Source organism: Lepus europaeus, chromosome 1 (genome assembly GCF_033115175.1).
Source record: "Lepus europaeus isolate LE1 chromosome 1, mLepTim1.pri, whole genome shotgun sequence".
Lineage (NCBI taxonomy): Eukaryota > Metazoa > Chordata > Mammalia > Lagomorpha > Leporidae > Lepus > Lepus europaeus.
In genome coordinates, this window is record NC_084827.1 from 5,305,509 (window position 1) to 5,326,846 (window position 21,338).

At 42.6% G+C, this 21,338-nt stretch overlaps 1 protein-coding gene across 5 annotated transcripts in view; it reads right to left on the reverse strand.

Moving 5' to 3' along the window:
• Positions 1-13,763: 13,763 nt before the first annotated feature.
• LOC133758523 (TRPM8 channel-associated factor 1) overlaps positions 13,764-21,338 on the reverse strand; it is a 52,743-nt gene continuing 45,168 nt past the window's right edge. For 4 of the 5 annotated variants that reach the window (XM_062189732.1, XM_062189894.1, XM_062189860.1 and 1 more), the window contains 4 exons: positions 20,884-21,123; positions 19,274-19,611; positions 17,614-17,864; positions 13,764-14,674 (listed from right to left, as the gene is read on the reverse strand). In XM_062189732.1, the coding sequence (XP_062045716.1) occupies positions 14,665-14,674; positions 17,614-17,864; positions 19,274-19,611; positions 20,884-21,123 (839 nt within the window). In that variant the 3' untranslated portion in view covers positions 13,764-14,664. Of the gene's footprint in view, positions 14,675-17,587; positions 17,865-19,273; positions 19,612-20,883; positions 21,124-21,338 lie in introns of all 5 variants that reach the window. The other variant, XM_062189948.1, reaches the window with a different exon arrangement.

Sequence of the window (21,338 nt, forward strand, 5' to 3'; positions counted from 1 at the left end):
CCGCGTCCTCACGCTGCCCTCTGGTGCCCACGCCGAGCCGTCCCGCGGTTGGCGGCCTCGCGGGTCACCGGGCTACGCGGGCGGAGGACTGGCGCGTGGATCTGGGAGCACACGCAGAAATCTTGCCCCGTGAAACTCCTGCTGGGAAGGAAACGCGCCCGTTGCAGGCTGCAGAAGTGAAGCCAATGCCTCTGCGTGGCTGGTGCTCGAATCGCTGCCTAAACGGAGGAGGCCGGAAGGTGGAAATCAAGGAGGAAGCAGGCCCGGGGAGGCCGCACAGCTGGTTTTGCACAACTTTCCGCTGCGGATACGCTGCTTCTACTTTGAGGGAGCTTTGCTTTGTGTTGGAGCCAGAGTGCAGACGCAGGAGAGGAGGGGTCGGTACCGGGACCTGAGAAGGATTATGGAGAGGGGACTTCAGATGTCTTTCCTCCAAGCTCTCTTTTGGGGCTGTCACTGGCTGTACGCCTACGTGTCAGTCATCGCACGTGCCAGTCACCCCGTGGTTTATAACGTTGTCAGATGTGTGTGATTTTTATTAGCGCACAAGGCGGTCTCTTTATTTAAAAGCAGGCATTCATTCCCCTGAATTTTCACTTATTGTTTGTCTTCTGTCCCAGGAGACAGTGTGACCCTCCAGCCCGCCAAGGCCAAACCCACTCTTTATAAGACAGGTTGCATCTCCTCTAGAACCTCGCTGTCCCGTCACTCTCCTTTTTGTCTTCCGATTTCTTTCCTAGACTGAAAATATAATTGGTTAAGAGGCCATTTCTTTCCTGCCCTACCTAGGACGAACCAACTTGGGCTTCTACCACCCCCTTGGACTTCTTCCCGGGTCCGGGTTCCACCCTTCTCTCCTTCCCTTCAGCTCACATCTGAGGATGCTGACTGACCCTTTTGTTTCCCTCTTTCGCATTAACATAATGATACATTATTGCTGTGTCTTTTCTTTTGAACTTTCCTAAAATGCATGTTCAGCTATTAAACTTGGTCTGAGACAGGATCTGTACCTTGAGTTCCTCTGGAGGGAGCTGCACCGGGACTTACTAGGAAACAAACCGCAGCTATGTTTCTACCACTGTTAACACGAGCTTCAGCCAATCACAGGATGCCAGCTGTTCAGACTCTAACACAAACGCGAGCTGTAGAAAACCGAGCTGTTTCTGAATGCCGCTGCCTTTTGCCCTCTAACAGCACTGCCTGCCCTTGTTGCTGGGGAAGTTCCCTGAAATCCCGCTGCTGAGTGCTGCCCAATCCATGGATTGTTCTTTGCTCAAGCAAGCCTTTTAAGTTTAATTTGTCTAGCATTTTTCAGTTAGCACAGCATGTTAAAGCACTTTTTAGTTTTCTGTAAGAGCAGGTGAAATTCTCATATGCTGTGAAGTGTTTCTCGTTATGGGTAGAATTGTGTCAGCTACCTCCCAAATTCATGTCTCTCAGTCCCCATCTTCAATACTTCAGAATGTAACTGTATTTGGAGAGAAAGTCTTTGAAAAAGGTTACATTAAAATGAAGATGTTAAGGGGCCAGTGCTGCGGCACACCAGGTTAAAACCCTGGACTTAAGCACCGGCATCCCATATGGGCACGGGTTCTAGTACCGGCTGCTCCTCTTCTAATCCAGCTCTCTGCTATGGCCTGAGAAAGCGGTAGAAGTAGAAGATGGCCCAAGTCCTTGGGCCCCTGCACCCGCATGGGAGACCTGAAAGAAGCTCCTGGCTTTGGATCGGTGCAGCTCCGGCCATTGCGGCCATCTGGGGAGTGACAGCGGATGAAAGACCTCTCTCTTTCTGTCTCTACTTCTCTTTATAACTCTGTCTTTCAAATAAATAAATAAAAATAATGAAGATGTTAAAATGGGCCCCAATCCAATATGACTACTGTAATTATAGGAAGAGAAAAAGAAACCAGGGCTGTGTGCACAGAGGAAAGATCATAGTGATATATAAAAAAATTTGTTCACTGAAAAATACTTTAAGTAGAAAGACAACTTAAAATTACCTAATCAAAGTTCAGACTACCAATAAATTAATGGTTAAATTAAAATATACTCTAAAGTGGAACTCTTTCCAACTATTAAAAGGAATGAAGTAGATCCATAAGTACTAATATACAACTGTTTAAAAATTGGTTACTGTGTGTGATATGATTTTTGTTAACATGGAAAAATATTATTAGAACACAATTATGTGGTTTTATTATAAAAGTCATAAGGCAAAAGTAATCACAGTTGCTGTAAGTTCACTGAGTGACAGCTACCCCAAAGTCACGTTGTTAACATCTGTAACATTTTCTGCATGACATGATAGTTCTTTGTAAGCACATCTGTATAGTGGAGTCTTTCCCTAAATTGCCAACTGCAAGAAAATGTGGCTGTCACTACCACTGATAAATCCAGATCCTCCGAGGATGGAAGCATAAAACAAATCTCCAGGAATCTCCACATGGCACCAGGCAGCTGGGTCTTTAAACTCTTGTTTCCAGAAATGTCTGTCTTTCAGATCTGTCACTGCCTCCAGCACGCTGATGGCCAGGGGGCGTTACTTCCCACTCAAAGCGCTCTTGGCCTCTCTTTTTAATATCCCAACTTAGCCCAGCTGGGTCATCTGGAGTATGAAATCAAGGGTTGCAACACCAGGGGCCAGCAGAAGGGGATTTAACACAGAGACCTATTGGAAATGTCACCAACTGGATCTGGAAGTCCGCCCTGGAATCAACTCCCAGGCAGTCTCCCTGAGAGTGACTCCCGGTAGCACCACCTTGTTCCTTATCATTATTTTTTATTTTAACTCCCATAAGGAGAGAACATGCCATATTTGTCTTTCTGTGTATGGCTTATTTCAGTTAACATGATGTCCTCTAGATACAACCATTTTGCTGCAAATGAATATTTTATAAATGTGTGTGTGTGTGTGTGTGTAATGCATGGGAATGTCTTGCTGTTTTAAAGGCTTCCAGAAGAACTTAGTAACCATGGTTACCTTTAATAAATGACTTACTGGTATTTAGGAATGGTATTTAAGAATGGTATTTAGGAATGTAGAGGAACATTTTTCCTTCTTTCTTTCTGTAGACTTTTATCAAATTATTTGTATCATAAAAAGACAACATTAAAAATGAATATATATGTATTTGTGGGAAGAAATGGCAGTGTACAATTTTGGTAACTTGAGAGTCATAAAGACTTTTGAGAATTTTTCATGGTTAGCATGTCGAATTTAACAATATCAGTAGTTAAAATCACTAAAATTGCACCCTAGCTTATTAGGTTGGAGAACTGTATGACTAAATAGCACACTGAGGGCTGCAGCACAGAGCTGATCCATGGAATGGCTTTGAGAACACCCACCCGAGAACACCCACCGGACACACAGTCTGTATGTGGCTCCTGCTTAGTTCTGCAGCCCTCGTGGATGCATATTTGCTTTGCTTTCACTTGTATTTCAGCCATGTGGATTTTATTCTTTTTTACTATTTTAAAAACCTGACATATAGTCTTGTACATATTTATGGAGTATAGCATGCTATGTCAATACATATATAGAATGTGTAAGGATTAGAGTGGCATAATTAGCATATCTGTTGCATTAAATATTTATCATTTGTTTGTGTTGGACACATCCCAAATCTTCTATATTAGCTATTTTGAAATATTCCATTAAGTTTTGTCAACCATAGTTATCCTATTTTGGTGTAGAATATTAGAAGTCATTACACTTATCTAATGCACCCCTACACATAGTACCCATCCTCTCCCCTTCATTCTCCCCCCCCCCCCCCCACACTCTTCCCAGGATCTAACATGTCTCTTGAGTTCAACTTTAAACCTTCTGCCTACAAGTAAGAATGTATTATTGGTAGCCGGCGCCGTGGCTTAACAGGCTAATCCTCCGCCTTGTGGCGCCGGCACACTGGGTTCTAGTCCCGGTTGGGGCGCCGGATTCTATCCCAGTTGCCCCTCTTCCAGGCCAGCTCTCTGCTATGGCCCGGGAAGGCAGTGGAGGATGGCCCAAGTCCTTGGGCCCTGTACCCGCATGGGAGACCAGGAGAAGCACCTGGCTCCTGTCTTCGGATCAGCGAGATGCGCAGGCCGCAGAGGCCATTGGAGGGTGAACCAACGGCAAAAAGGAAGACCCTTCTCTCTGTTTCTCTCTCTCACTATCCACTCTGCCTGTCAAAAAAAAAAAAAAAAAGAATGTATTATTGGGGCCGGTGCTGTGACACAATGGGTTAAAGCCCTGGCCTGAGGTGCCAGCATCCCATATGGGCGCCGATTCAAGTCCCAGCAGCTCCACTTCCGATCCTGCTCTCTGCTATGGCCTAGGAAAGCAGTAAAAGATGGCCCATGTCCTTGGGCCCCGCATGGGAGACCCGGAAGAAGCTCCTGGCTTCTGGCTTTGGACTGGTGTAACTCCGGCCCTTGCGGCCATCTGGGGAGTGAACCAGTGGATGGAAGACCCCTCTCTGTGTGTCTCTACCTCTCTCTATAACTCTGTCTTTCAAATAAATAAAATAAATCTTTTTTTTAAAAAGAATATATTATTTGTCTTTCTCTGCCAGACTTATTCCATTTTAACATGAAACTAGACCCTTACCTTATACTGTATACAAAAATCCACTCAAAATGCATCAAAGACCTGAATCTATGACCCGATACCATAAAGCTATTAGAGAACATTGGGGAAACCCTGCAAAACATTGACTTAGGCAAAGAGTTCTTGGAAAAGACCCCAGAGGCACAGGCAATCAAAGCCAAAACTGACAAATGGGATTACATCAAACTGAGAAGCTTCTGCACTGCAAAAGAAACATTCAACAACATGAAGAGGAAACCGACAGAATGAGAGAAATTATTTGCAAACTATGCAACTAATAAAGGATTAATATCCAGAATCTATAAAGAGCTCAAGAAACTCAACAACAGCAAAACAATCTAGTTAAGAAACAGAACTTTAACAGGCAGTTTTAAGACCTGATGGAATTTCAGCATTATTTGTGATAGAGATTCAATGTGGGGTGAAGTACATTGAGCTCTTCGACTTCATACCTGGAAACAGCTGACCTTTGGCAACTGAAGTGGGAGATGAATAGTTGAACGGTTGGGCCAGTAATATTCTATGTCAAAGGCCTCACTGCATCTTTTATATGCTTGAGCTCTAAGGTTTAAACCAGTATTTACCTACACCAACCTCATTATGTATGGCCAGGTACTGCTATTGTTCTGAAAAAAGAATCTTGAAAATGTCTTGGTGGTTCTCTAGTGGAAGAAAAATATTGAACACTGTTGATTTTTTTTCTAGAGTTAAAGTGCAGAAGCTAGCCTCATATTGTTAAGCTGCCTGCTACTTGGGAATAGGAGCTGCTCAATGGAATTAAAACAATCCACTGAATAAGTAAGAGGCAATAGATACTGACCATCGTGGTTTCTAATTAAAGAGGTGCTGTTCATGTGAACGGATGGACCCCCAGGACATCCTATCCACATAGGATAAAATAGACTTTATTCAATAAAGTTGACATATTTTCACTGACACAAATTCTGTGAGACAGAGATGATGCTACAGTTAAGTACCCACAGGAGAGAAGACATGAAAACAGCTATAATATTGCATTGATTTATCTAAGTGACAAAATTGGCTGCAAATTAAGTGATAGGGAACAGAAAAGAAGAGGCAAATTTTTTTTTCAAGGGATCATAGAAGAACTTGCAGAGAAAGCTATGCAAAACCTTAGCCAAATGTATACACATACATTTGTAGGGAAGAGACATGGCAGACATTGCAATATGAGGCTGTATCATTCAAAGCATGGAAATATGGGTGTGAAAAATTTTATTTGAGAAAGACAAAAATGTTCATCATGACTGAAACTTGTTAACAGAACCTACAAAGTGCTGGTTCTATATATCCATTTAACCCATATCATGAGAAAATGTGTTGTTAAACTAAGGAGTTTGGTTTGAGTTCTATGGTCCAGAGGAAAGTATGTTTTAAAGATTTATTTGTCTTATTTGAAAGGCAGAGTTACAGAGAGAGAGGGAGTGACAGTGCCTGAGAGATCTTCCATACACTGGTTCACTCCCTAAATGGCCATCATGGCTGGAGCTGGGCTTATCTGAAGCCAGGAAGCAGGAGCTTCCTTTGGGTCTCCCATATGGGTGTAGGGGCCCAAGTATTTGGGCCATAGTATACTGCCTCCCCAGGCTATTAGCAGGGAGAAGGATTGGAAGTGGAACAGCTGGGATTTGAGCTGTTGCCCAAATGGGATGCCAGTGACACAGATGGAGGCTTAACCTACTGTGCCAGTGCCAGCTCACAGAGGAGCTTTAACCGAATTTCATGTTGCAAATGCTGTGGTTACCTTTCCACCATATATTCCCTACCCCGCCCCTATTGTCCTTTATAACCAAATAGCGATTTTGTTCAGATACTCTTCTCCTTGTTGAGAATCAGGGGGAAATGAAACCACTTCTGGCTTCAAAGGTAAATAAGTATCAGCTTTAATCAAGCAGACTAATCTATAACCTTTGCACTGCCACAACTGGCTCTTTCTGAGTTATGTGTAGGAAATATATCTAAACAATAATATACTCAATTGTCCAACAGGTGCAGATGCATACACAAATCAGAACTGTGGTCCTTATCAGTGGTACATCAGTCCATCAGTTCACTATTGTCAAATAATGGGACTTTGCCTCCTTCAGTTATTTTTAGTCATGAGTTTAATTTTATGAGGTCTTGCATATTCTCTTCCTTAAGGGCCTTAAGAATCTGGCAAGGATTAGCCACATTCTAATTTAGGAATAGAAATGGGTGAATCCATCTAGGTCCATTTATTTGTATGACTCACTGGGGAGGTTTATTAAGTCACTATTTAAGATGATCCACAACAGGTGTCTACAGCTGTTTCAGAAATAAGTAGCATGGTGTCCATGAAAGTGCTCTCGGATTTCCAGCCACAGAGGGTGGGTAGGTGATTGCCAGACAGTCCCAGCTGGTGTGCCCTGATACCTTTGGCGCCAAGGCTATGCTGCCTAAGAGCTTTTCCTGGCCAGTGATTAAGTGTGGTGCCAATGCACAGGCAGGCCCATTCCTGGGAAACGTAGGAATATTCTGATGGGTGACTTTGGCTCAAGGACTCTCCATTTGACTTTAAGAAACTTTCAGAGACCTGGAAGACAGTGCAGGTCCTTCCTTCCTTTGATCTCTGCTTCCCAAGTGCTCAGTCTACAGTACAGTCTCTTGGCTCTTCCAGCTTTCTCCGCTCCCTCTCCATTTTGTCCACAGACATTTCTCTTAGTAAATCACTTGTGTATCTGATCCTATCTTGGCTTTTGTCTCTTGGAGGTCTCAGCACAACACGAGTACTGTTATAATTATATCCCCTCACATGTAAATGCTCAAACATATTTATTTAAATTATGTTGTAGCGGGCAGAAAGAACAAAATTACTAACAAGTGTATTTATCAGAGACTCACCCATTACATTTTCATTCTTTTGTACATTTATGATAATTAATTCAAATTATAGCATTGTATATATCCAAAGGCAAGTTTCTCCCTGCTTCTTCACTGAAAGAAATAAAGCTGGAGTTTGTTGCTTCTCTCGACAGGTTGTCAGTACTCACCCAGAGTTATAAAATCTTTCATGTTATCTTTTAGTGTATTTGTGAAAATAACCCACCTTTTTTCTCTACTTTCATCCTGAGTGAGTGGAATACGCATGGTAAGGGGCAGTAACATTCTACGTATACAGGACGTCTTGGAACATGTCACTGCCACTCCAGAGGTAGCCATACCCAAACTTTCTTTCCCCAGTTAGGGACAAGGAGGGAGGCGTTTTCTTACATTCTCAGACTCTTTCCCCCAACTCCAGGCATAAAGTTTGGTTTTGTATGAAAGATTTCAACTGTCTGGGAGCCTGAGGAACTGAGTTATCCTAAGGCAGAGTGGTTTTGAAATATCATATTCATTGTGTAGGTACATAACAGACATTTTGTTTTATTCCACCAACACCAGTGTGATGTATGTGTCTTCATGCATAATCCCACAAGAATTACAGATATCACGATGCCAGAGGGTAGCATGTGGGTCATACATGATCCATAACATACAAGAAAATTCCTAACAGGAAAGAATGATTCAAAGTTCCTGATCCTGCAAAGCTAGCGTCTATTATTTGTTAGCTCAAATGTAAGTAAGTATTGAGTTATTCAAAGCTCCTGTGAAAACGAGGTCATTGCTTCTTCTTTTTTTTTTTTTTTTACAGATTTACTTATCTATTTGAAAGTCAGAGTTACACACACACATACACACACATACGCACACACACACAGAGGTCTTCCATCTGCTGGTTTCCTCCCCAATTGGCTGCAATGGCTGGAGCTGTGCCGATTTGAAGCCAGGAGCCAGGAGTCAGGAGTTTCCTCCGGGTCTTCCACGTGGGTGCAGGGGCCCAAAGACTTGGGCCATCCTCCACTGCCCCGACAGGCCACAGCAGAGAGCTGGCTCAGAAGTGGAGCAGCCAGGTCTCGAACACGGCACCTATATGGAATGTCGGCACGCAGGCGATGGCTTTACCCGCTACTCCACAGTGCTGGCCCTGAGGTCATTGCTTCTTAAAGCATTCCATTATATATTGTGACCTGTGACCCAAAGTGTCTTTAATTTTAACTGGGACCACATAAGTAGCATTCAAATGAGAGGAAAATGTAGATATGAAAAAATCAAGAATAAGAGTCTGATTTCCAGTACTCTACATATTTGTCCTAATGGACGTCAGTATGAAGAGCTGAGAGAGAGAGAGAGAGAGAGAGAGAGAGAGAGAGAGAAACAGAATCTTCCATCCATTGGTTCACTCTGTAAATGACAACAGCCAACTAGGTGTGGGCCAGGCTAAAGCCAGGACCTAGGAACTCCATCCTGATCTCCTGCATGGGTGGCAGGGACCCAGATACCTGGGCCATCTTCCACTGCTTTTCCAGGTGAATTAGCACGAAGCTGGATTGGAAGTGGAGCAGCCGGGAGTTAATCCCACACTCAGACATGGTATGTCAGCACTGCAAGCAGCAGCTTAGGCAGCTGAGCCACAATAGGGGCACCTTCACTCATAAATATTGACTTACAACCCCAACTTTATTTTGGTTTACCCCAAGATGTCCAGCCAATCTGAGTGCTCTATAGGGAGTCATCCTTTTCCTCTTGCATGTACTATTAATTTTTACTCAAATTTTCTGTTTATGTGCAGTCAAAAGAGATGCAGACTTGAATTTCAACAAATGGAGCAAAGGCTTTTGCCTTTTGCATCAAGAAGGACAAGCAGCTGCTGACATCCAGGAACTTCTCTGGCACTCAAGGCTAGACCATGTGCTCCTGTTGTGCATGGACCATTTCACAGAATGTCAACATCAGACAAGGCTAACTCTGAGACCATAAAGTGATTCAAAGACTGTGCAAAACCCAAAATACTGAACACCCTCCCTCTTGACTAAAATGAGTAGTTGCTACTTAAAAAAAGAGAGATTTGCCGGCGCCGTGGCTCAACAGGCTAATCCTCCACCTAGTGACGCCGACACACTGGGTTCTAGTCCCAGTCGGGGCGCCGGATTCTGTCCCAGTTGCCCCTCTTCCAGGCCAGCTCTCTGCTGTGGCCCGGGAGTGCAGTGGAGGATGGCCCAAGTGCTTGGGCCCTGCACCCCATGGAAGACCAGGAGAAGCACCTGGCTCCCGCCTTGGGATCAGCGTGGTGCACTGGCTGCAGCACGCCGGCCGCAGTGGCCATTGGAGGGTGAACCAACAGAAAAGGAAGACCTTTCTCTCTGTCTCTCTCTCTCACTGTCCACTCTGCCTGTCCAAAAAAAAAAAAAAAAGAGAGAGAGAGAGAGATTTATGCTCACTTTAATCATCCCTCCTAATAAGACATTTCTGAGTATTCAACCATACACTTGCCCCTGCTTCTCAGTACTCAATCCCATACGGCTCCTTTTAGACCCTCCCTAAAATTATCCAACCAAAGCCCAGATCAGGTTCTTTCTAATACCCTTTGCCTGAGATGCTCACCGTTCTGTTCCATGTGCATTTTCCCAGCTGCAATGAGTGACAGCGCCAGCTTTGGTCTTTGGCTGGAGGGCATCAACATCATCGCCTGCAACACCTGAGGGCATTTCCTCCTCTTTACCCCACTACTAGTCCTTCTTTTTCCATACTAGAAATCCAGTCGGCTTTATTCTAGAGGTCACCCTAAAGTTAGTGACATTTGTCAGGTATTTGGTTTTTTCGGTTGACCTCAAAGCTTCCGGTGAGGATCTGAGATTTAGGTATGCTTTTGGTACTGGGAGCAACAAATAAACAAGCTCACAGTGCTGGTTGTCTTATGATTAAATGTCAACAACCTTATTAAAGTTGATTATTGGGGTTGATTCCAAGGCCACACAGACAGGAAGAGCAAAGAGAGAAACTTAATAAAATAAAATACAAAGCTGGAATAGCCCCCCTCTTTGCTACTTACCTGGGTGGAAAGGGAAGACTTTATGGTTTCTTTTTCAGGTTCTTGCTTCTGCTTAAAGCAGACATCTCATGGAGAGCGAGGCTGGGCACAGATATGCCCTGCTGTTTCTCTGTGGTCCCTGAGCTACAAGATCTGTTCAAGAAGAGGTGGGGTCTTTAGCTCTATGTCTCTGGGTCCTCTCCGGTGACATATGTTTTTATATTGTATAGTCTAACATTTTATCCACATCCCCCTCACTTTGAGCACTATCTGAGACTTCACACTATACTGAATACTTTTGGCAGTTTATACAAATGAATTTTATGTCAGAATTTAGGCAGTTCATGGAAACATGCTTGTACTGCCTACATGCACATATTTCTTTTCTTTTTAAAAAAGATTTATTTATTTGAAAGGCAGAGATACATATATGGAGAGAGAGAGAGAGAGAGAGAGAGAGAGAGAGAGAGATTTTTCATCTACTGTTTCACTTCCCAAATGGTTGTAATGTGTAATGGCCCGGAGCTGGGTTGTTCTGAAGCCAGGAGCCAGGAGCTTCTTTCTTGTGTCTCACTTGGGTGCAGGGGCCCAACCACTTGGGCCATCTTCCGCTGCTTTCTCAGGTGCATTAGCAGGGAGCTGGATCAGAAATTGAGCAGCTGGGATTTGAACTGGTGTCCATATGGGATGCCTGTACTGCAGGGGGAAGTTTAACCCTCTACACCACAGTGCCAGCCCCAACATGTGCATATTTCATTAGCAATTATATGTGTTTGAGTTCCAATAAAGTTCGTATGAACAGTAGTAACATATTTGTATTAGCATAGATCTTGGTTCCCAACATAGTCACCACAGACATCACTGTCAACACACAGCTCTTTTTATATTTAAAGCTGGCTTTGCATCCCCTACCTTTATTCCCCCATTCATTTATTCCATTAATTTCTAATATAATGAGTGCCTATAAAACACCCAATTTGAGGTTGGAATATTGACAATAACTGAAGATACATTGGCTCCTCTCTTGATTCCAGGTTCCTGCAGATATGTATCCTATAGGATAGTGGTGGTTGATTGAGGTGGTTGGTTTCCGGCCAACCATGTGGAGGACCTGGATTGAGTATGCGGCTCCCAGCTTTGGCTTGGTCCAGATCCGGCCATTGTGAACATTTAGGGAGTGAACCAGTGGATGGCAGTTCTGTCTGTCAGTCTGCCTCTCAAATACCTAGGTAATTAAAACTTATTAAAGCCACCAAATGATTAAAAGTGTAGGAAACTTACAGTCCCAAAGGGGCTTGGAAATATTTCCCAGAATATGGGCAAATATCTTAGGCTTTTTGGAAAAAAACATAGTTGTCAATCTTCATCCAATGCTCTGTTGGGTGTTGCTTCATTTAACAAATATTGAAAACCTCCTAGACAGTAAACATGCCATAAAACATTATTAAGAGACCAATGGTAGTGGGTTTTGCCTGTTTTTTATTTTTAATGTAACAGCTATAGAAACAAGAGAAGGTGAAGTGCGCTTGGAGGATGTGTCATGTGGGTAGAACTAGAGAGTAATGGGGACGTAACAATGAGCCTAGACACATCAGCTGGATCCAAATACTTGAGGATCCTGCAAGCAATGTCAAGGTGTTGTTTTTTTTTTTATTGCATTTTAGTCAATGTGAAGTTACTGAAGGATTTTTATTTGATTTTATTAAAAATTTTTCAAAGTAATACATGCACAAGGTAAAAAAAATTAAATAGTACAGAAGAACTTAAAAGGAAAACACAGTTTCCCACCCCAAACTTGTTTTACCTAGTCCCATTCTCTAGAGGCAATTCTTTTAACAATATCTATTTTTAGAACTTCTGGTAAATAACTTCCTAAATTTAAATAACATGTTTGAACAACAATTTCTTGCATTAACTTTAGACAATCTTTAATAATTTCCTAATACAAAAGATAAGGATTTAACTTATAGTATCCCCACCTTTCATTTGCTATTGTTCTTGAAATGTTTTATAGATGTGTCATTTTTAATACTTAAATTGGCTTAATTTTTAGCTTTGAATATCACACTAATTAGTAGTTGTTTTATTAACTGAAGACCTTATCTTTCTTCCCCATTTTGGATACATAAGTAGCACAATTCTTCTTTCCATCTCTGTTCCCACAACTGATTCTCAACTTCTTGATTTCATTGTTCCTTAACTTGTCAGCATTACTTACTTACAACTTCATACATGAATAAAAAACTAAGCCTTCCATGTTTGCTGATAGGCTGGTCAGAACACAGAATAAATTTCATGTACATCATTTTGGCAATGTAAATACTTTTTAATGACCGTCAGGTAGCAGTTAGGATATTTTCTTCCCTACACACACAGTATTGTGATGCCTGTACCACGGGAAGGGAATTTTACCTACTGCCAGTGACCAACTGAGTTTCTTCTTACATTCCATGAGCAAATCAAAATCATAGCTCATTTTATTTTGCTTCATAATTGGACCTTAATTTCTTGACATAGCTTTGATTTGTCTTTCTTGTTGACAAAGAATGGGGGTCCTTCTTATTCTCTAATATTGCAGCTTCTCGGTGATACTATTTACGGCACAGAATGCTGTTGCCTGGAGAGCCCGAGACTGTATGCTTCCATCCTAGAAGGATCTGCTGGATAATTGTCCCTCTGCAGTGAGATACCTTTACGGATAACTCACTCTACAGTGAGACATTCAGGGTGATGCCCATTGTTTTCTGAATGCCATTTCCTCCTCATCTTGGGTTTTAATCCCCATTTTGCTGAACTTCTTCAAGGTACTTCCTCAGAAAGGGTGCACAAAGGGGTAGACTTTGCAAAACGTTTTGCATCAGAAAATGTCTTTATTTTAATGGTGCTCTTGACTGTTGGTCTTGCTGTGGAATTCTGGGTACAAGAAATTTCCATAAATCATGTTGTGGACATTGCTCCACTGACTGCTAGCATTCAGTGTTGTTGATGAAAAAACTGTTGCCAGTATTTTTCTCATTTCTTTTTAGCTGACACAATTATGATGACCTGATGTACCTTCCCCTCCCCACCAGTTGCTACTTATATACCTCCCCTCTATCTTTAATATTTCCAAATTTTCCAAGATTGTATTAAGATATAAATTAGGACCTCTCAATCTGAAACCTTAATTTGTTCTGTTCTCCAATTTTTTTCTTTATATTTCCTTATATGTTTTCTAGAAACTCCTAAAAAAGGACACTGATTTGATTGTCTATAATTTTTTTTTTCCTTTCTTCATAGTTTGTTTTTTTTTAGAGGGGGTGCTTTATATTTTGGGAGATTTCCTTAACTTTATTTTCCAGCTTGTCTACTGAATACACTTGGAAATCCTATTTCATTTTCAGAGAGTTATTCTTATTCTCAGAATTCTTCCTTTCTTTGTAGTATCTTGTTTTCATCTTAGAAACACAACTCTAACTTCTCTAGATTTTCAAGTTGTTTTTCCCACAGTAACTTTATTTCCTCCAGAATTTGCAATATTTTTCAAATCCCTTAATTCTACCTATTTATTTTTCATATGCTTCTACCCTGTTCTTCACTCCCCACTCCCAGGTCTGGAATTTCTCACACTCAAGAATGCACTTAATCGCTTATAGGAGCTTACAGGAGTTGGTGTGCATTTCCTCTGCTCTTGTATGAAGAAGGCTGTTTCCCTAGGTCTTCTGTGTACTGGAGTAGGGCGTCTGAATTATCAGTAGAGAACTGGCTGACAGGCTAGGGGGACCCACTTATTTCAACAAAAGAGGAATTTATTCTTGAGTATCAACTCTCACTTTCCCTTGGGTGGTTTATTCAATTTCTTTATACAAACAACAACAAAAACAACAAAATTTTTACTGGTATCAACAAGTTACCTGTGTTTTGTGCACAAGGGTGGGAGCAGAGTAAGATGGGGTTCAATTATACAACTGGTATAATTCTCTAGTAGATAGATTTTTCAGGTGCCCAAGTCTCTTTGGGATTATGTTGTTCAGATCAGCTTACATTCTGTCTGAAAAGTATCTTCACTCTTTGATTCATAATCCTGCTTTACCACTTTCTCTCTTCTAGAAATGTGTTGAGATCTCCACTTACAACCAAATCCCTTCAGTTGTCATTGCTGTGATGTGTCAATTCCATTTCTCATTTCTTGACTTCAATTTCAGTGGGGCCTGGAGAAAGAGGAGAGGTTAACTTGTATGTTTAGTCTATAATCTTAAACTGGAAGTCTCACTGGAGAATTTTAAGTAAGGAACATGCATAACTTCCTATTTTTTAAAAATTCCCAGGTTATACTGATAAAAGGTGGATCAACGAGGACAAGATTGGATACAAATATTATAAAAGACTGAAAACCTAATTTCTTCTCTGAGAATATGTAGTGTTTGGTATTTTGGGAATCAGATACTTTACCAAAACACCCCATCATTCAAAATCCAATAAGCTAGAGAATGCTCTCATTGTGCCCTAGAAAGACAGAACCCTGAGTGACTCAGAGCCTAACAGATGACTGATGCAACGGTACCCAGCCCAGCATCACCTACAGGGAAGCACTTCAGAAACCTTCCTTACATTCTTACTTTGACCTGACATTTAGAATAAACAGATGAACTTTTTGGTCCTGATAAAACAGATTAGGGGTAAGAATAAGCAGCCAATGGCAAGTAGGAACATAAAGGCCTTCTATTTGCTTGTTGTTATTTTTATTTACTCATTCATTTGGACATCCAAAACACTGTGGTTAAGAACTCCAATTCTATAATAAGAATACCTGGGTTCAAATTGCAGTTCTACCGCCTATTAGCAATAAAGCTTTAGATAATCTACTTAATTTCCATAAAATTCAATTCTCTCAAACACAAAATGGGGGTGACTACTGTTTCCATCTCAGAAGATTAATGTGAAGATTAAATGAAGACTAAATATATATGTAGAAATCAGTAGAATACTTGGTACATACTCAACATCCTGTGGTTGATACTGATTTTTTAAATAATAAGTAAATTTTTAGTACCCATGTCCAAAGAACCTAGACAATATAAATCCATTAAATAAGAAAAAATAATTCTAGGATTAAGAAATTACAGAGTAAATAAATCCAAAGAAAAACATTATATGGCACAAATCTTTCTGTGCACCAAGCACCCAATTAGCAATTAAGCAAGTAAAATGGTGTATTGAAGTACATGAAAAGCAGTGAGTTAAAGGAAAATTGCCTTGATAAACACAACATCCATCCTACAGACCCAACTCTAGTTAAAAGTACAAAGAGCCGGCGCCGCGGCTCACTAGGCTAATCCTCCGCCTTGCGGCGCCGGCACACCGGGTTCTAGTCCCGGTCAGGGCACCGATCCTGTCCCGGTTGCCCCTCTTCCAGGCCAGTTCTCTGCTGTGGCCAGGGAGTGCAGTGGAGGATGGCCCAAGTGCTTGGGCCCTGCACCCCATGGGAGACCAGGAGAAGCACCTGGCTCCCGCCATCGGAACGGCGCGGTGCGCTGGCCGCAGCGCGCCTACCGCGGCAGCCATTGGAGGGTGAACCAACGGCAAAAAGGAAGACCTTTCTCTCTGTCTCTCTCTCACTGTCCACTCTGCCTGTCAAAAAAAAAAAAATTAAAAAAAAAGTACAAAGAAATGGAATAACACCAGAAGAAAACTTAAGAGACTATTTAAATGTATGGCAATTTAATGAAGTTTGGGTCAGCTCTATCCAGTTGTCTTGCTCTAATGTAGTTATGTGTATGTGTGTGGACTTTATCTGCCAGCCTTGTAAACAATTCTTGATGGTGATTATGTCACAAATCTGCTACTACAAAAATATAAACCTCATCACAAAGTTGGGTGCCTGCTGTTTGTTAAGGACAAGCACCATCATGAAATTGTTCTGGTCAAGTTGCCCACTCTTGATTTAATCAGAAAAGGAATTTGACCTAAAAGATAGACCTGGTAAAAAGGCCAAAGCCCAAATTGCTTTACAGTTTGAATTCTGAGTCCTATTTTCAGATCAGAAATCACTGCATCAGAATTATTTCAGAGATGAGTGCCGCAAGTGTAGGTTGGAACAAATTTAACAACAACTGCATTTGTAAATGCCATCTAAAATAAAGTCTAGCTCAAAAATCATATTGAGTTAACCAGATAATAGTAGTGGCAGATGACATTTTCTTAACACCTAGTAACTCCCAGGCACTGTTCTGATCACTATTAGAGGTATTATAAAATTTAATCCTCACATTTAATCCTACAAAATAGATAAGGAAACTGAGTCACAGGGCAGTTAAGAAAAATGTCAGGCTCTGACTAGTAATAGGTGAAAGAACAGGATTTGGATGCAGGGAGACTATTAGCAGATCCAATGCACAAGGAAAGGGAAACGAATGGAAAGAAGTTAGCTCAGTTTTCTGTGGGCCAGTATCAACAAAAATATTCCTTGGGTGGAATGCACTGCATAGTTCACCAACTTCTCTAAAATTATCAACTGAATCTTGAAGACAACTCTGTGAGGCCCGTATTTTTGTCTGCATTTCACAAACAAGAAAATGGGAGTAGAGAAACAAAATGATTCAGGAGCTATAATCCTAGTTCTGGGCTCTTCCCAACATGCAAGACTGCTTTTTTAAGTGCTTTTGAAAAGTACCAAAGACACAAAATGATGAGTTATCAGGGAGCTTTCTGGTCAACATGGTAAATTTCTATTGAGTTCTTGGCTTAGGTTTTTGGAAAAACCAATCAAAACTAAAAGCTCAGAGAGAGCTCTTAGGTCATCAAAATTAGAACTACGCTCCATAGGCTATGGCCAATAATGATGAACCCAGGGACTGCTATAGAAACAGGTGCCCAGGATCTCAGACCTGGGCTGATACAGCAATCTGACAGCTGAGAGCAAGGGGAACAAGATTCATAAACAGAAGGGCTTTGTTCCTGGGAAATTCTGACTCCACTTTTTCCAGTATTCTTAACCCACTTCTGGAGATGGACGTCAATAACACAATGCAGGGGCATGAACTAACAGGACAAGGTCAGAACCCTAGAGGACAGAGGCAGAGGAGTGAATCCCCACCTCTGCCTACCTCCCCAAGCCTCTCTACCTGCCACCTCGATGGGCACTCCTTACATCTGTGTGAGGAGGTACAATTTCATAATATTTTCCTTCCATTCAGGCAGATAGGCCAGGCTGGTGGCCACTTCTTTCTGGATGGGCCAGGCCCAGGCCTCAAAGAATGGAGCCAGGTTCTTCTGCACTTGGTGGGAGAACATCTTGACCCACAGGTTCATTTTGTCGACATTGTCTGTGGGCAAGTTGGTCTGGTTCCTATACTCAGTGAAAAGACGGATGAACGGCTCCCAGCCAAAGGCTTCCTGTAGCTGGAAAGAGAAAGAAGGGGCAGAATTAGACTTTTGACATATAAAACAAGGGTTCAACAAACGCCCGAAGTAGACTGGAAGTAAACCCCTTAAAAGTTAGCATCACATCACTGATCTTTCCTGTTTTTGCCTGCAAATCTCATGCCATACTCCTCCATTTTCTAGTCAAAGGAAGGAATTCAGGATTGGTCCAGGGCTTGCCACAAAGCAGAGGGTCAATTAGTGATGGCTGGGGTAATCACTGACTTGATTAATATCAATCTTTACTACCGATGTCATTATTCATATAGCTCATGGGAAATTATACAAGGACTTAAAGTTGCCTGCTGTGGTACAATCCTTGAACAGTTGCGAAGTGAAACCCCAGTAACTGGGAAACTCCCACTCCTATCCTGACAACAAAACCTCTTTAATCACAAGTCTGTCAATTTACAAGGATGCTATAAATGGGCTTTCGGGAAAAAACTGAGTCAGGTAGAAGTAGGGACTTTAGATAGTCCAGGTAACTAACAGTAAAGGTTGTGATTTTAAAAGCAGCAGCCATCCTGAAGCCACTGGAGATAGATGCTGGTGGCCACTGTTACAGAACTTTTGAGTTGTAAGACACCTGAGGAGGTTCTTAGACTACTCCCAAGTTTATTTCATTGATGAAGAACATCTTTTCCTTGGGGCAAAGCAGCTCTAATGACAAGGTTAAAACAGAGCTTTCCTCGCTACTTCCCACCATTGTCACGGCAGTGGGAATGAACAGAGGCACTCAAGCAGGTGGAAGAACCAGTATATAGCATTTTTGGCCTGAGTCACGGAGCTCGAGGTGCTGACTCTCCACAGCAAGCTAGGAAATGACCCAGTCACCGCAGGGAGGGAATTATGGCATCAAACAGTAATGCAAAGGCAAAGGTAACCTTCATGCCAGGGCAGCGAGGAGTCTTGGACTCCCTACAAAGGTAGAATTTGAGGCACAGCTAAGTCATACTGAAGAGACAGGCTGCTCAGTTAAGGAAAAATGGGTCATATCCCATGTTTTATGTGTATATGATTACTTGATTTTAGATAGCTATTAAGTAGGAGAGTCTGACTTTACAGCCAGACTTCTTAAGTATATTTATAGCACTAGGTTTGCCTCTGCCAGTTTAACTTTTCTCAGCGTTTTCTATCTACTCTCTTGTATCGCTAAGCTGTGGAAGGTGAGGCTAAGGCTATTTATTATATCTGCTTTAGAGTCATGCAAAAAGATGCACTGAGAGGCATCATCAAATAGGACTGTCACGGCTGGACTCGGCCAGGGTGTCCCATGGCCCAGTGCAGGAGACAGATGAGAGGGGGCCCTCTTGGATGACCAGAATATCATCTAACAGTGTGGCCCTAGGGGTCCCTGCAGGGGCCTCCAATCACCCTTTGCCCAGTACCTGCAGATATGTTTCCAGGGCAGTCCATGCATTCCAGTTTTTCACATTAGGCCCCTTGCTCAGGTAGATTCGGACCCTCTTTTCCCGAACTGGGGGCCACAGGGCAATGTTGGCACGGCCTCGAGGAATGCCCAAGACTGTTTCATGCACGTAAACACACCACAGGTTGCAGGTGGCTTCGGTGGTGTGTGGTGGGAATTCCCATTCCTGTCGCTGCTGGTTGCGGCCTAGCTCATGGACAGGGCCCCACAGCCCCTTGGTTCTGATGAGCTTCTCATTGATGAGCTCCTGCACAGACTCCAGATGGCACATGATGGGGTATCCTGCATGCATCCAGCCTGGAAAATGAAGGGGTAGAAGAGGGGGTTAAGAACCTCCCCACTCATCTCACAAAGTTCACCTCTGTATTATTTTCTTCCAAAATACCCAGGCAACTTTTTAATCCCCATTTCACACACAAGAAAATGGGAGTACAGAGAAAAAAATGACTTTCTCAAGAGTTAACCGCATGGTCACAGGAGCCTATAATTATCACAAGGGCAATACAAAGCAGGCTCATTCTACGGCTTGCTTCTTACTCCCTCCTTTTGTAACAATGCCTTTATCTTCACTCTGACCTGAAGAAACATGGCTGTAGGAGGAGAAGCAGGTTACAAACAGCCATCCATACCACTATGTTATCTTGTCTCTGTGACGGTACCTATCCACACCAACCTATGTCATATCCTTCCTCATATCTAGAGCTTTCTGAGTGTGGCTCCGTCTCATTATCTAGACATGGAATTGCTTATACTGACACAGTCATCTTTGAAAGCCAAGACAATGAGGGTCTAGTGTATTCTCTGTGGTTCTTGAACGTCTGTATTCCCAATTTTTAGGCTGCTTGGGTTAGGCAATGATCTCTACTCAGTGGCTTCTCAAGGTAGTAAAATTGTCTCTCCCAGTAACTCTGACCTAAGTTGAAGTCCTCTACCATCTTTACCAACACTCCTTCAGGTCCCCAGAATGACATCTGAAATCTCAGGTGACATCTCTTGATGTCTTTGATGACACTCCTTGACATGCTGATTTAAATTGTTCTTTTTTTTTTTTGTTTGTTTGAAACGCAGAGTTAGAGAGAGAGAGAGAGAGAGAGAAAGAGAGAGAAAGAAACAGAGAAATAGAGAGACAGAGAGAGACAGACATAGAGACAGAAAGAGAGAGATCTTCCATCTTCTGGTTCACTCTTCAAATGGCCACAATGTCCAGAGCTGGGCCAATCTGAAGCCAGGAGCTTCTGAGTCTCCCACATGGGTGCAGGGGCCCAAGCACGTGGTCCCTCTTCCATTGATTTCCCAGGTGCACTAGCAGGGAGCTGGATTGGAAAGCAGAGCAGCCGGGACTCAAACCGGCACCCATGTGGGATGGGTATTTAACCAGTGACACCACAACACAGGCCCCCTTTATTTCTTATTTACATTTTCTCCTTTCCATTTGGATAGAAAAGATTCCATCTATGCTTGGCTAGTGCAACATTTTTACCCTGCTGGCTGTCCACGTGTAGTTGTTGAGCTGTTAAACAGAAGGCAGGTGGAGGCAAAATGTACAGATGGTTCGCTCAGAGCACCCACCGACAGATATCTGCACATCAGCTACAATCCTCTGAGGCAGACGCAGAGGGAAGGGCTCAGCTCCCAGTCGTGCCACAGCCTGCATCACCTCGTCCCAGAGGCGGAGCAGTGGCTCAGGGTTCTCCAGAGTGCGAAGATTTGCAGTTGGCACTGTCAGGATGATATTGTCTGTGGCCAGCTCTCCCCAGGGACCTGGGTTCTCCTGGATACGCCTCTTCCACTCCTCCTGGGATGTCTCCCCTAGGAAGAGAGACCAACGGGGCTTGAAACACATGTTCCTGAATCCCTAAAACTTACAGCTTGTACTCTCCCAGGAGGAAAGTGGCAAGATCATGATCACGAACAACCAGTCCATCTTCTATGGATGTGATTTGGTCTGATGCTGTATTCAAGGAAGCCCACCTGCCTTCCCTCTGCTAGTCCATGTTTCTCTCCCCCTATAGCAGTCACCTCCT